General features: G+C 38.8%; 1 protein-coding gene across 3 annotated transcripts in view; it reads right to left on the minus strand.

The window, feature by feature from the left end:
• Positions 1-15,637, minus strand: part of efr3a (EFR3 homolog A (S. cerevisiae)) — a 63,754-nt gene extending 48,117 nt beyond the window's left edge. The window contains exons 1-2 of one of the 3 annotated variants that reach the window (XM_058418328.1): positions 15,551-15,637; positions 15,057-15,168 (exon numbers count right to left, since the gene is read on the minus strand). In XM_058418328.1, coding sequence (XP_058274311.1) covers positions 15,057-15,066 — 10 coding nt within the window. In that variant the 5' untranslated portion in view covers positions 15,067-15,168; positions 15,551-15,637. Of the gene's footprint in view, positions 1-15,056; positions 15,169-15,309; positions 15,331-15,364; positions 15,385-15,550 lie in introns of those variants that run through there. The other 2 variants (XM_058418330.1, XM_058418329.1) reach the window with 2 other exon arrangements.
• Positions 15,638-15,871: the final 234 nt, after the last annotated feature.

Here is a 15,871-nt window from a genome sequence, read left to right on the forward strand (position 1 = left end):
AGTGTAACACAATGCCTTTATCTGTATTTCTATCTGTTTAGTGCTCAAAATATTCATATCAAAACCTAAACCAGATATGGGCTGAAAGAGAATGGACTTTTCCATTCGTAACACCCTTATATTTAATGTATTCTTTCATGTTTCTTAAAAAATACAAATATAAAAATATAGCTGCAAGCAGCAATGACGGGCCCTTGCACTATGGGCCATCACTACATGGTGCCATCGCCGCCCAGGCACACCAGACACAGTGAGCACAGTGGGTACATGCATTAAAAGGGGAAATACCAAAAGGACTAGAGTGACAATTCAGGTGTACTGAAAGTGATCACAGCAAAGTCCACTGATGGCAAAACAAAAACTGACTTTCCTTCTAAACTATATAAGGACAAAAGGGACAGTTTGGGTGAAATGAAATATATCATATGAAATGAAATAATGAAATATATCATATATGTCCAGTGATGTCCAAAGGGACAATGACTCTCCCTCTAAACTATATTACTATATCAGTTTACATTATATATATATATATATATATATATATATATATATATATATATATATATATATATATATATATATATATATATATATATATATATATATATATATATATATATATATATATATATATGGAGAGAGAGAGAGAGAGAGAGAGTCACTCAGAAAAATGTATACACATGTATACATTTGTATGCAATGTATACACATTTCAGGATTTAATTTAATTTAATTTAATTTAATTAAATTTTTTTTATACAAAAATTTGTATAAATATTGTATTACTAAATTTATTGCTATACGTTATAGATTGATTTATATGATGATATTATCATAATATTATTAATATTATTTACATCATACTATTTTTCTTTTCCTGAAGTGTATATACATTTTTTGGTTGACTCTGTATATATGAATTGTGAAAATGGAGCAATACTGTAAAAAAAATTAAAATAACGGGATAAGAGCCTCTAGTAGACATAGTCTAGTACTGCAGGAGTCAGGTGAAAATGGACTAGTCAATGTACTGATAAATGTAAAAATTTGTTGTGAGCCGTTTGAGCATCACAAAATCATGAAACTAAGCAGAATCACTCACAACCAGTTGTTCATTCTATTTAAAATTTTTGAAAACATTAGGGCTTTCCGCTGTTGAGATATAAGAACATTAATATTTTTCTATTATGTCCTCACAATAGCAACATCATTCAAAATATCACAAATTCCTTCACAGTTTCAAATCAGCCATGTCCTGACATTATTCTGACTGATTTGCAACCAAATCAGATGAAAGTAAGGGAAAACATTAGAGATTTCTAAAAGTGACACACTTCCTGTTGCCAGTTGGTGGCGCTATGACTGACACTGACAGTAGTCATGTCCGTGTGATCAGCTTTCTTCTCTTAACATAAAATTGAGGTTTGATGTACATCACACAATATACACTGAAGTTATTAGCCACTTCCTGTTTCCTTTTAAGGGCTTTTAAGGGAAGTTTAAGGGCTCCTCACGGCTGAACCGTCTGAAATCCCTCATCAACTTTAGATCCTCAATGTCTTCAGATCATATTGGACCCTGTTTGGTCAAAATCATACAAATCCCCTAGGAGGAGAATATCAAATTCCATTGGGTGCGTTTTTCAAACATCCCAAAATAACTGACTTCCTGTTAAGCAGATCCCATGACAGGTGGATGAATGTCATTTAGCTCAATGAGATCTAAATGTATACCGGCTCTCATGCATATACGTCCAAGTGAATATGAGCTGTGCAGCTATATTTCTGACAAAGTTCCAGGGGGCGCTGTGACAGCCCTGTGCCACGCCCGGTGACCAGCCACACTGGCCTCTCTCAGAAACATGTACACTCTCTATGGGAAATATTTTGGAACATTAGGCCTTTCCACTCGTAAGATATGAGAAGATTCATTTTCTTCTATTATGTTCTCATGTAAATCGTCACCATAGTAACACGATTCAAGGTATCAAAAATTCCTTCACAGTTTCACATCAGCCATGTCTTGTCATTATTCTGACTGATTTTGAACCAAATCAGGTGAAAGTAAGGGAGAAAATATTAGAGATTTCAAAAAGTGACACACTTCCTGCTGACAGTTGGTGGCGCTATGACCGAGACTCACAGTTGTCATATCAGTGTGATCTGCTTTCAATGCTTAACATAATCCTAAGGTTTCATGTAGATCACTTAACGTACACAGAAGTTATAAGCCACTTCCTGTTTCGTTTTATTCGCCATAAGTTTAAGGGCTTCTCACAGCTGAACCGTTTGAGATATCAAAAATCCCTTCGCAATTTTGCATTATCAATATCTTGAGATCATTTTAGCCTGGGCTTGGTGGCGGTTGTATCAATGTCTTCACCTCATTTTAGCCTGGGTTTTAGCTAGGCAGCAAGATTTTCCAGGGGGCGCTGTAACGGGTGTGTGCCACGCCCAGGGCCGAGCCACGGTGACGTCCTAATGGCCGCAGATTCCAACCTGTCTGCTGATTTTCAAGAGTTTTTGAGCATGTTAAGGGGTCCAAAATGCCCCGAAAGGTTGAAAAAAAATAAAATAAAAAATAAAACATAAATTCCAACGAAAACAAGAGGGCTTCCGCACCTACGGTGCAAGGCCTCTGGCCTTGCTCCTTCGGTGCTCGGGCCATAATTAAATGAAATATATAATAATAAGATACGAGATAAAGCTGGTGAAGATTGGGACAAAATTTGGATGGTTTTTATTATTATTTTGTTTTTAAGTAAGCCTTTTTGATCATTATGAGTTATTGAAACTTAGGTTGCGCTAACAAGAAACTTGTTGCATAGCTTTAGGTCAGTCCTAAAGATTCCTACCAAATTTTATAGTCATTGTCCATTAAGGGGCAAACCATTTAGAGTATTCAAAATAGTTTTGCCAACTTTTGGCAACAAACGTGCCAAATTTGGTGACAACTGGAAAAAATATGAGGACTAGAGAAAAAAGTTTTTGACAAAAAAAAAACCAAGACGACAGAAAACCCAAGATGGAGGAAATTGATGCGAGTGCGTGCATTATACTCGTCTCATCCCAGGGAATCTAGTTTTTAATTTTGGAGACATGGCTCACATTTATGTCCATAATTCACCCACTTAGGCCCAAATTTGACCCAGCTGTGGTGCTAGAACACTGGCAGCTCTTGACCCAAATCTATTCAGTATGTCCCTTAACTTTCCACAATGCCAAATGTGCCAAATTTCACAAAGGTTTCTCCAGACGTTTCTATGGCATGCTGTAGGCACCCTAGTGAGAAGGAGAAGAAGAAGAAGGAGAAGAAGAAGAAGAAGAAGAAGAAGACAATGAAGAAGATGACGACGAAGAAGAAGACAACAAAGAAGACGACGAAGAAGAAGACAGGGTTTGACGGCAACGATGGCGAAGAAGACAAAGAAGACAATGACGTGGACGACGAATGCAGCGACAAAGAAGACAACAAAGAAGAAGAAGAAGATGGAGACGACAAAGACGACAAAGACAACGACAAAGAAGACAACAAAGAAGGAGAAGACGAAGACAACGACAAAGAAGAAGAAGACGAAGAAGATGAAGACAAAGACAACGAAGAAGACAAAGAAAACGACAAAGAAGGAGAAGACGAAGAAGACAACAAAGACAACGACAAAGAAGAAGAAGACGAAGAAGATGAAGACAAAGACAACGAAGAAGACAAAGAAGACGAAGATGACAAAGAAGAAGAAGAGAAGACAACAAAGAAGAAGACAAAGAAGATGAAGAAGAAGACGACGACAAAGAAGACGACGAAGACAGTGAAGCAGAAGACGACAAAGAAGAACATGACGAAGAAGAAGACAAAGATGACGAAGACAGCGATGATGAAGAAGACGACGAAGACAACGACAAGAAGACGACAAAGAAGAAGAAGAGCCCCTGATAAGTTTATTCAGCTTTGCCTCCTGTATCTGAGTAGAGTTTATTAGTGAGTAAGCAAGATTAATGTGCTTCAAAACAACACTGTCTGTCCCAAAGCAAGCAACTTATTTTTAGCAAAAGCCATGTGGTTCCTTAAGCAACATTTTTATCATAAAGGCTGTAGGATTTTCAGGAAAACAATCATTTACAATAGTGAAAAACCTTTAATGAAGACAGAAATTAATATATGAATTCTAATTAAATGATTATGTATTGAAGAGCCCAGCATAGACACAATGCCCTGTGATATGACATACACTCTGTATGAGCTTTAACCCTAAACTCAGCAGCAGCTCTATAAATAAAGGAACTTCTAATGTTTTATAGAAATATGGTAGAAATGTGTTTTTTATTATAGAGTTCAGTAAGGCAGAGTTTATGTCCGACTACTGGAGCAAACCACTGACAAAAAACAAAACAAACAGTGTATCTCTGATTCATGTTCATTCATGTCAATGATATTTTTTTTCCTGTGACAAGTTTAATGTATAACAAATACTGCAAATTCAATTCAATTTTATATAGCGGACACTGTTAACAATGGACATTGTCTCAAAGCAGCTTTATAGAAATATAAAAATCCATAATAAAATTACGGAGTTTAAAATGAAATGTAGATTTATTCCTAATGAGCAGGCAGCAGCGGCAAGAAACACTTCCTGAGGCGAAATGAGGAAGAAACCTTGTGAGGAATCAGGAACTCAAAAAGGAAAACCAGCCTCATCTGAGTGACACTGGAGAGTAAATAATGTAAATGCTGATAATGTCCTTTCTTCAACAGTTTATAGTCACGAAGAATTGTGCAACCAAGAGCTCATGAGGAACTAATAAGTCAGCACAGTTTCTGAGCTCATTATTGACTTAGCACTAATTTCTTTCCTGCTGAAATCTAACTGAGGCAACAGCAGTTCAGAGACAGACTCTCAAATGATTCTATTCAGCAGACCCATACATCTCCAGATAGTCCACAAGGGGCCATCCCCAGCATCAGTGAGCACCACCAAGTGATGAGAGTCCAAATCACAAATAGTATAGGAAGGGAAGGGAAAAGGGGGAAGGAAAGGAAAGAGGGAAAATGGGAGGGGAGAAGAGAAGACAAGAGAAGACAAGAGAAGACAAGAGAAGACAAGAGAAGAGGAAATGAAGGAGAAGAGAAGAGAAGAGAAGACAAGAGAAGACAAGAGAAGACAAGAGAAGACAAGAGAAGAGGAAATGAAGGAGAAGAGAAGAGAAGAGAAGACAAGAGAAGACAAGAGAAGAAGAGAAAATGAAGGAGAAGAGAAGACAAGAGAAGACAAGAGAAGAGAAGAGAAAATGAAGGAGAAGAGAAGAGAAGAGAAGAGAAGAGAAGAGAAGAGAAGAGAAGAGAAGAGAAGAGAAGAGAAGATGAAGGAGAAGAGAAGAGAAAATGAAGGAGAAGAGAAGAGAAGAGAAGAGAAGAGAAGAGAAGAGAAGAGAAGAGAAGAGAAGAGAAGAGAAGAGAAGAGAAGGGAAAATGAAGGAGAAGAGAAGAGAAGAGAAAATGAAGGAGAAGAGAAGAGAAGAGAAGAGAAGAGAAAATGAAGGAGAAGAGAAAATGAAGGAGAAGAGAAGAGAAGAGAAGAAGAGAAAATGAAGGAGAAGAGAAGAGAAGAAAAGAGAAGAGAAGAGAAGAGAAGAGAAAATGAAGGAGAAGAGAAGAGAAGAAGAGAAAATGAAGGAGAAGAGAAGAGAAGAGAAGAGAAGAGAAAATGAAGGAGAAGAGAAGAGAAAATGAAGGAGAAGAGAAGACAAGAGAAGAGAAGAGAAAATGAAGGAGAAGAAAAGAAAGGAGAAGAGAAGAGAAGAGAAGAGAAGAGAAGAGAAAATGAAGGAGAAGAGAAGAGAAGAGAAGAGAAGAGAAAATGAAGGAGAAGAGAAGAAGAGAAAATGAAGGAGAAGAGAAGAAGAGAAAATGAAGGAGAAGAGAAGAAGAGAAAATGAAGGAGAACAGAAGAGAGCAAGAGAAAATGAAGCAGAAGAGAAGAGAAGAGAAGAGAAGAGAAGAGAAGAAAAGAGAAGAGAAGAGAAGAGAAGAGAAGGAGAAGAGAAGAGAAGAGAAAATGAAGGAGAAGAGAAGAGAAGAGAAAATGAAGGAGAAGAGAAGAGAAGAGAAAATGAAGGAGAAGAGAAGAGAAGAGAAGAGAAGATGAAGGAGAAGAGAAGAGAAGAGAAGAGAAGAGAAGATGAAGGAGAAGAGAAGATGAAGGAGAAGAGAAGAGAAGAGAAGATGAAGGAGAAGAGAAGATGAAGGAGAAGAGAAGATGAAGGAGAAGAGAAGAGAAGAGAAAATGAAGGAGAAGAGAAGAGATTGAAGGAGAAGAGAAGAGAAGAGAAGAGAAGAGAAGAGAAGAGAAGAGAAGAGAAGAGAAGAGAAGAGAAGAGAAGAGAAGAGAAGAGAAAATGAAGGAGAAGAGAAGAGAAGAGAAGAAGAGAAAATGAAGGAGAAGAGAAGAGAAGAGAAGAAGAGAAAATGAAGGAGAAGAGAAGAGAAGAGAAGAAGAGAAAATGAAGGAGAAGAGAAGAGAAGAGAAGAAGAGAAGATGAAGGAGAAGACAAGAGAAGAGAAGAAGAGAAGATGAAGGAGAAGACAAGAGAAGAGAAGAAGAGAAGATGAAGGAGAAGAGAAGAGAAGAGAATAGAAGAGAAGAAGAGAAAATGAAGGAGAAGAGAAGAGAAGAGAAGAAGAGAAAATGAAAGAGAAGAGAAGATGAAGGAGAAGAGAAGAGAAGAGAAGAGAAGAGAAGAGAAGAGAAGAGAAGAGAAGAGAAGATGAAGGAGAAGAGAAGAGAAGAGAAAATGAAGGAGAAGAGAAGAGAAGAGAAAATGAAGGAGAAGAGAAGAGAAGAGAAGAGAAGAGAAGAGAAGAGAAGAGAAGAGAAGAGAAGAGAAGAGAAGAGAAGAGAAGAGAAGAGAAGAGAAGAGAAGAGAGTCTAATTTTTGCCATGTCTGAATATTCTGGGCTAGCCTTCAAGCTGACCCTGATGCACACCAGTAGTCTGAAGCTGGCAAGCTTTCTTCATAAAATGGTTTGTAATGTGTTTGTATTTGTTTCTAGCTTGAGTGACTACACATGTGTCCAGAGGTAAAACCTGTGCATCAGCAGCTTGCTGCTTATGAAGCACAACAAGATCAAGTGCACACCTAGCAAGTCACATGCCCCCACTCTGAGACTGACAGGAACTGGCCAGTCACACCCGCAGCCTGTGAACGATGACGTGTTACTCAACTAAATAATCAGCTTTGTAAGTTACACTATAGTATACATTTTATATCACTAACAAGAGTGACCAGAGAGAAGCCATTCTTTCTCTCCACTTCCCTCTCATGTTAGTCTTCCACAATAGGAGGGAGAGATTCATTTCCTTTTTCTTGCCATGTGCAGATTATCTTATCTATAATTCTCTTAGCCCTCCAATAACTACTAAATAACTACAATAATAACCCAAGTCTGTCTCCATCTTCCTTCCTCTTTCTCTCTCCCCCCTTCTCGCACTCACTCTCCCTCTCTCGCTCTCCCTCACACACACACACTCTCTCTCTCTCTCTCTCTCTCTCTCTCTCTCACACACACACACACACACACACACACACACAGCATACTCTTACCAGGATAATGGCTCTCGGCGTCCATAGCTGTTCAGTGGTCTCTTTATCTCTCAGTCTACTACCTTCACAAATGGCTCTATCCTGCTGTCTCTCTGACCTTGCAGGTCTTCTGTACATGCTGTCCCTGCCTCCCTCCCTGCCTCCCTCCCTTTCTACTCCTCTTTTCCCATCTCCCTCTCTAAACAGAGGTTATATGTTGGAGCTAGTCTAGCCCTTACACACACACACAGACAATCTGGCAAATATTAGTAACACTAATGTTATTATAAATTCCATTACTGTTTCCAGTGTAGGTCTCTTGTCTTGCAGCTAATAATAACCCTATAACCTCAAGTCTCTGTGTGTGTCTGAGTGTCTGTGAGTGAGAGTTGGTTGCATATCCCTTGCTGCACCCTGCATCAACCCAGTGACCTACTGGCATCACCAAACTGTTGCAGTTTCTTTTCTTGCATTTGGTTTTTATCACAGCTTTTTCTGTAAACCCATGTTTCTGTAGATTCTTCTGAATTCATTCACAAGTTACATCAACAATAAAGTTTAGTGATCCTATAAGAGAAGCAGCCTTGCAAGCTCAAGTCATGATGTTACCTCCTCTGTACACTGTGGCTCATGAGCAGATCCTTTCTTTCTCCACTTGCCTTTTATCAGTTTGCTAGAGGGCAATCTTGGTTTGCTGCTCATTTCTGTATTTCTTTGTGAATCCAGTCTTCTGATTCTTACTGCTGATGACAGGGTAGCATCTTGCATTTCCTCTCAAACTCTTCTTCAAACAGTGGATTTAGACACCTTCACTACACCGGGAGGATGTTGGTGATTTCACTGAGAGTTGTTTTAGCATTTATCTTCACAAGTCTCATAATGTTACAGTCAACAAATGCTGTTGTTTTCCTTGGTCGACTTGTTTGGCGTCTGGTTGTTAGTACACCAGCTGTTTCTTTCTTTTTCAGTACATTACAAGTTGTTGTATTGGCTATGCCCAATGCTTATGCAAGGACGCTTTTCTCCCATAGACAGCCCTCTGGGCTTCATGTTCATGTTAGTTTATCATTGTTGACAACAAATGTAGTATTTATTTGCAAAACCCAGGTCAGTCCAAAGGTTAAGAGCTTTACGAGCTGTTAAAAACATTAAAATCAAACCATCTTAATCTGGCCTCCCTAACTTTGTCCCCCAAACGTCCAAAATGTGCTGTCCCTCTGATGTACTCGTTCCTAATCCTGTCCAACCTTGTCACTCCCAAAGAGAACCTCAACGTCTTTCAAACACAAACAAACACTTTTTTTAACACAAAGGATGTGTTATAGAATAAATAGAATGAAAATAAAAGCTCAATTCCTGCTCTATTCTCCTCATATTCATGCTTTGATTTTACAACCAAAAACACATCAACTTCACGGCACAGTATTAGAAGTAGCCTTGCCTTTCCAATACTTTTGGAGAGGACCATATGTGAATGATCCCAATGAACTTAGACTTCCAAAACACAAACTCATAGCATTTTCAAAATAATACATTTTTCTATAATAGCTTTGTTTCTATTGTTTTCCTCTACATTGCTTATGAGATGTTATGTGTGAGCTGAGGTCAAATTTTTTAAAACATGGTGGTATGACGAGGCATTTTTTTGCCCAGATATTTTGGAGAGGAAAAAAGGAAAGAGAAAGGGGGGGGGTGTTTCTCTCTCTGCAGGAGCAGCCAAATATGAACGCAGCAAATTTTCCAGCTGACACTAAAACATCCAACTTGTTGTAAACACACAAGGACAAACATGCAAAACTCATGCACGAACTGTTCCTCTTCATTAACCACATTCTCCTAGTCAGGGATAGAACATGATGGATCCGGAGCATATCCCAGCAATACTGGGCACAAGTTGGAAACAGCCAGTTCACATATCACTAGGTTTTAAGGAGGAGTCTGGAAACTGAAGGAAAACCAGAGAATGTGGAGGAAAACACTGAAAAAATGGGAAAATGAGAGAAATGGTCAGTAAAACCTGAACTCAGGATTGAGCTCAGGACCCAGGAGTGACGAGATAACAACACTGCCTAAAAACTGATTCCACGATAAGCATGAAGAAACAGTATGAGAATTAAGACTTAACATCATAATACACAAGTCACTGATGAACACTTCCGAAAGAAGGTACAAAATAAATGAATGCTCTTTCAGGTTAGCGCTCCCAGTGTAAACATCACACGGTCTACACAAAGCACACAAGACACAGACTTGTGATGAAAAACATAGAAAAGCCACAAGAACTTCATTTAGAATAATGGATGGTAATAAATAAGTTCAGTGGTAATAAATGTGCACAATATCGACATATCAATTCTGCCTAAAACTGAAAGAAGCCATCGCTCAAGAAGAACCATCTGGAATTGCCGGAAAGCATGACTCAACTAAGACGTGTGAAATGTTTTGTGAGAACCTTTGAAGCCTTATGGCCTTTTGGCCACAACTCAAAGCAGCATGTGTGGCATAAACCTAACAAAATCTGCGCCTGAGAAAGACAGTAACATTTTTAAAAAAAAGCTGCTTCAGTCTGCCAGGAATCTGAAGCTAGAAGGCCTGGAGTTAAACTTCTAGCTGGACAATGATCTCAAAGTCAAAGCAACACTGGACTAGCAGTAAAAAAAAAAAACTTGGCAGATGCCCTTATGCAGAGCAATTTACATTTATCTCACTTATACAACCCAGCAATTGTGGGTTCGGGGCCTTGCTCAAAGGGCCCAGCAGGGGCAGCTTGGTCGTCCTGGGATTTGAACTCATAACCTTTTGATCAGTAGCCCAGCGTCTTAACCACCGAGTCACTTCTGCTTATATACAGATTCTGTGGTCATTTTTAAAAAATTTCATCCAGCTCCAAACAACCAGCTGCAAATCTATCAAGCAGATAGTTTGAGAAAACAGAGGTTTAAATATATATAAAGTATTATTTTAATTAGAAGTGGCTGAATACTCTCACGAGGCGTGGTATATAAACACTGCTGCACTCATCTATGCATTTAAAAACCACACACAGGACTATTTTTAACTCAGGAAGAACACCAGCACAAGGATATTGCGCAATAAGGAGGCAGATATGTGTGTGATGTATTTATAAAAACAAAGCTCCAAGCTTTCATGTTATTATTATTATTATTTTTTTTTTTTTGCTCACAATCCATCTTTAGAGCGAGTTTTCCATAACGCATATGAATGAGGTGATGCCAAAGGGGCAAACGAAGGACCGACAGGAACACAAATCAGAGGGTAGATCAAACACACACTGAACAGACCTTGGAGATCAAACTCCCTGTAGCTCACTTGCTCGCTTCCCACACACACACACACACAAGTTCCAAAAGCAAGAAGGCTTAAAAACCGCTTTCCAACCAAAGACATTAACATGTCAAAGTGCTCTCTCTGTATCTGTGTGTGTTTTTAAAAGAGGAGAGAGAGAGAGTGAGAGAGAGAGAGAGAGAGAGAGAGAGAGAGAGAGAACAAGATGAACACAGCAATGATTTGTAGGTTCCCTCTTGTGTCTGTAAGGTATGTGGCCATTTCTTTCCCTCCAGCTTGCACACATATGCACCTCATGTTACACTGAAGCAGATTAATACACAGTATGTATGAAATTCAAAAAATATTCATTAATATTCATTACAATTCATTAATAGCAGAAACATCAGGTTTTTTTTGTGTACACATCCAATCAGTCCCTAAATTACTGTAAGGTTATGGACATACTCAACTGCTCTCATATCAAAACGTCGATTAAAATGTTGATCAAAACGTCCTAACAGCTAAAAGTGGTTTGTTTCTGTATAGAGAGCTGTCCATCCACATGTCTGCAGGTGTACACTGATTGGCTGGAGCAAGAAGCATGTCCAGTTGTGAATTCTAAGTTCTCCCAGTATGACTTGAAGTGATTTTATCATTTATTACCCGGCAAAACAAAAGATACCCCATGCTGTATTCTCTTTATTCTTTCTAGTCTGAAAACATTTTTCTTTTTTTCCCCCATTTTCTGTAAATCTTCCCTTCTCTAAGACTTCGTTACACTGCTAGTGTTCACACTCATCCATGTAAATATGTAGACCACGTATCATACCTGCAAATACACAGAACCAGGCACTACATGCTGCTCAGGAAGGATATGAGTGGGCATGAACTGGAATTAAAATCAATACTGTATTTTCTAATCTGAATGATCAAATCTGCCAGGAGGAGGATTAATCTTCAGTATGGTATGACAGTAGGATATATACAGTAACAGCTTATCCGCATTATTTAACACTAACCATAACAGACGGTTATGGTTAATAGTATAGTACAGCTCTTTCTAGTCAGTAAGTTTTCTGCCATGGGCACAGAGGACTCAGGTAATATGACATGATGTGCTTTTGTTGTCTTTTTAACTTAAACTAAAAAAAAAGGAAGATGGTGAGCAAACAACTGTTCAAAAGTGAAAACAGGAACTAACTTGTCTTACGGATGTTCCATAACATTAACCCCTAAATAGAAATGTATTAAAACCATGACATGATGATCATAATACATTAAAAAGTATATCCCTTGGTAAATCACTGCAGTATAAGGGGAATAAAACCCTCCGCTTCATGTATGGCTGAATCACACCACCACATTGTGGATAATTTTACCATAACAGCTTGTCCTATCATGATTTATATGGAGATATGAAGAAATTCCATGAGTCCAATTTGAGTTGAAATGTCAGCAATTGCTACTCAAATATCCACAGCCTTGATTTGTTTCACTAAAACATCTACTGGATGACCGACAGAAATGAAAATGTTTGGCTTACATCCGTTTGTGCAGCACTTCAACCTCCCAAGTGCAAGCTATAGCTACAAAAACATGATGCTGCAAGGTGAAAAGCAGATGCTGTTAAGTGCCAGCAGTGCTAACATGTCAAATCTAAAGCTCTGACCTTCACATGTCACATGTTTAAGTGCTACACCAGCGCACTGCAGACCTGCTTTTCACCATCAATGCACCTCATTCACTTGACAATTTAGTCCAGTAGTATATATAAAAACAGCCATTCAGTAATGGAGTTGTTACTGAGGATGGCACTCAGCATCAGGCAAAATGATGGAAAAGTACTACAGAAAGCACGCTCTTAGTAACCGAGCCGCCTCTCTGCAAGCTTCTGTTGCTAAGTAATGCAAAGGACCGAAGGTATAAATGCACCATGCTATAATATACGTTCATGTGCAAGACCTGGGCTGTGTCAGTCAACATCTGTGGTGAAATATGGAAGCAGATCACATGAGAAATCGGATCCAAACCCGGACCCGGATTTTAGTCTCATATTGAAACCAATACAGTAGTTGATGTTGTTCTTTCGGCTGCTCCCTGTTTGGGTTCACCACAGCAGATCATTTGGTCCGCATGTTTGGATTTGGCACAGGTTTTACACCGGATGCCCTTCCTGACGCAACCCTCCTATTTAATCCGGCCTTGGGACCGGCACTGAGAGTTAACTCTTCAGTGGCCGGGTGAGCACCCTGCCCAGGGATCGAACCCGGGCCGCGGCAATGAGATCCTGCCGCTGGACCATCAGGAGGCTCTCGTATTGAAACTAATACGGTTATTCAATATTATCTGATGCATTCAAATCATCTGAATTCAAAACCAAACACCACTGAGGTATAACACAGATAAATAAAGGAATATTTAGAAAAATACTTTTGGTTAAACTGTTTCTTAAATAAGCAATGCATTTGAGTTCTATTTAATAAAGCCTAGAATTGAAAATACTGTGTATGGCTCCATCAGGAGGTCAAGACTTTATTTCTCACAGACATACTCAGGGGATCAAGATTTCATTCCTCTAAGAGGTGATAAAGACTCAAATTAAAGCGTTATAACGACTACAGGGTTAGTGTGCTAGATGTTACAGGTGTTCACTGGTTATCATTACAACAGTGCGGCTGTCTGTGCTGAGAGGAATAACAATGACGCTGATTTGTAACATGTTTAGCCTTGACTAAATCTATACCTACATTTCATTTTTAAGATTTTTAATTCTATTTTTTTTTATGCTGGTAAATTGTAAAAGAGGTACGTTTTTTCTACCATTCGAAAACCATAGAAAAAGATGCAATCCTTCAGCCTCATCTGTCAATACATATTTTTTCTTGTTGTTTCCCAGTACTTAACTTATTATTAGATTATCAGAATAAATAAACATTGGGTGAAAACATCATTAAAAACACTTTTCTACATAGTTCTACACAGCAAAAGTCTTTTAACAAGAATGATGGACAATTCAAGTATTTATGAGCGGGTGAGTATATTTTCCTCCTATAAGTCCATCGTTATAAACACTATATGGTCAAAAGTATGTGGACACCTCAGTAACACACCCATATATCCTTTAAAAATGATTTAGTCCTCATTGTGTAGTTATAATAAGCTCCACTGTTCTGGAAAGGCTTTCCACTAGTTTTTAGAGCATGGCTGTAGGGATTTGTGTTCAGTCTGTCTCGAGGAGCAGCATTAGTGAGATCAGACACTGATGTTAGGTGAGGAGGTCTGGTGTGCAGTTCATCCCAAAGGTTTTCAGTGGGGTTGAGGTCAGGGATCTGTGAAGGCCACTCAAGTTCTTCCACTCCAGATGGCTTTGTGCACAGGGGCATTGTGACATTAGAACATGTTCAAGCCTCTTCGTTTCAGTGAAGGGAAATTTTAATGCTACAGCATACAGAGACATTTTAGACAACGGTGTCCTTCCAAGTTTGTGGTAATAGTTATGAGGAAGAACCACATATGGGTGTGCACATACTTTTTATTATATAACGTGTGAGCTCAATCGACTGTTAGTAACAGTTACATAAGAATTTTTATAACATTAGTATATTATATAGGACCACAGAGACAAATGGAAAAAGCACTATGTAGAGTAACGGTGAGGATGACCATGAACATGTTACTGTGCTTCATCCAAACATGTACAATTGCTGTAAAATGTTATCGCATTTTAATTATCGTTATTAATACCTTACCTCACATTTATAAAAGCGAGTCTTATCAAAAAAGGTCCCAGTTTTAAAGAAAAGTCATACAGAGCAAATACAGATATTCTGGATTTTTCTGAAACGTCTGGATCTATCAGTGACTTGTATTATATATAGTGACTTGGAGTAAACTTTAGGCATTTCTTTCACATTTGCTTAAGAGGTGGGGCTGTGTGTGTGTGTGTGTGTGTGTGTGTGTGTTTCAAACCACAAGAGCAGGGCTAGGCTGTTACTATTACACATCAGAGGTCTACAGTGCAGTCTACAAAGATAAAGTTTAGTGTCCAGTAACAGTTCTTCGTTGTGTGAGGGATAGTGACCATGCTTTATTTCTGACTGACTGTAATAATAATAATAATAATAATAATAATAATAATAATAATAATAATAATAAAAATAAAAATATCCCATTAATCGGTACTCTGCTTACCGGCAGGCATTCTTGTGTTAAAACAGCGGAGATCTTCTGACTCGCTGCGATTGGAGCGATTAGTTTCGCCGAATGTACACAAGCCACGTCTTTAGCCCGATCGCCTGGGACACTAAAAGGGAAAACGTTGAATAATTAATAAAGAATAATAAACCGTGATGATCGATATGTTCACACACACTCACACACTCACACTCACACACACACACACACACACACACACACACACACTCACACTCACACTCACACTCACACACACATCGGAGAGATACAGCGAGCGTTCAGAGACATGTCATCATCCATATCACCTGCATTCTGACACAGTGTCCGCGGCTAGCTTCATAGCTTAGCATGACAATAACAACACCCATCGGAGGATTTGAGACACATGCAGGGGATATAGCTGTGTGACGCTGCAGATTTAAATAGACAGACCACACACACACACACACACAAACAAACAAGGCTATAAACTGAAAGTTGACCATAAATACCTGTGGACGAGCGGAGATAACCCCTTGAGATTAGCGCTTCCTGTTTTAGACTGGCGTTACGTCACTGAACAACGCGGATGTGGGCGTTGCTCTCTCAGTAAAACACGCAGCCCAGTACTTTTTTTCACCCAAACTGTTTTATTTACAACACGTGTCCTGATAACATTGAAATAAGGGTAAGGGCACAATAAATCTCGACTAGCTATTATTATAGTAAACAGTGACCATTTGGTGCCTTTTTGACCAGCATCTCGTTTCAATTCATCAGGTTGCTTGTTTACAAAGTACACCTAAATTATGCTCTTTGTAGATATAACTGGC

This window comes from Hemibagrus wyckioides, linkage group LG20 (assembly GCF_019097595.1).
Source record: "Hemibagrus wyckioides isolate EC202008001 linkage group LG20, SWU_Hwy_1.0, whole genome shotgun sequence".
In the NCBI taxonomy this organism is placed as follows: Eukaryota; Metazoa; Chordata; class Actinopteri; order Siluriformes; family Bagridae; genus Hemibagrus; species Hemibagrus wyckioides.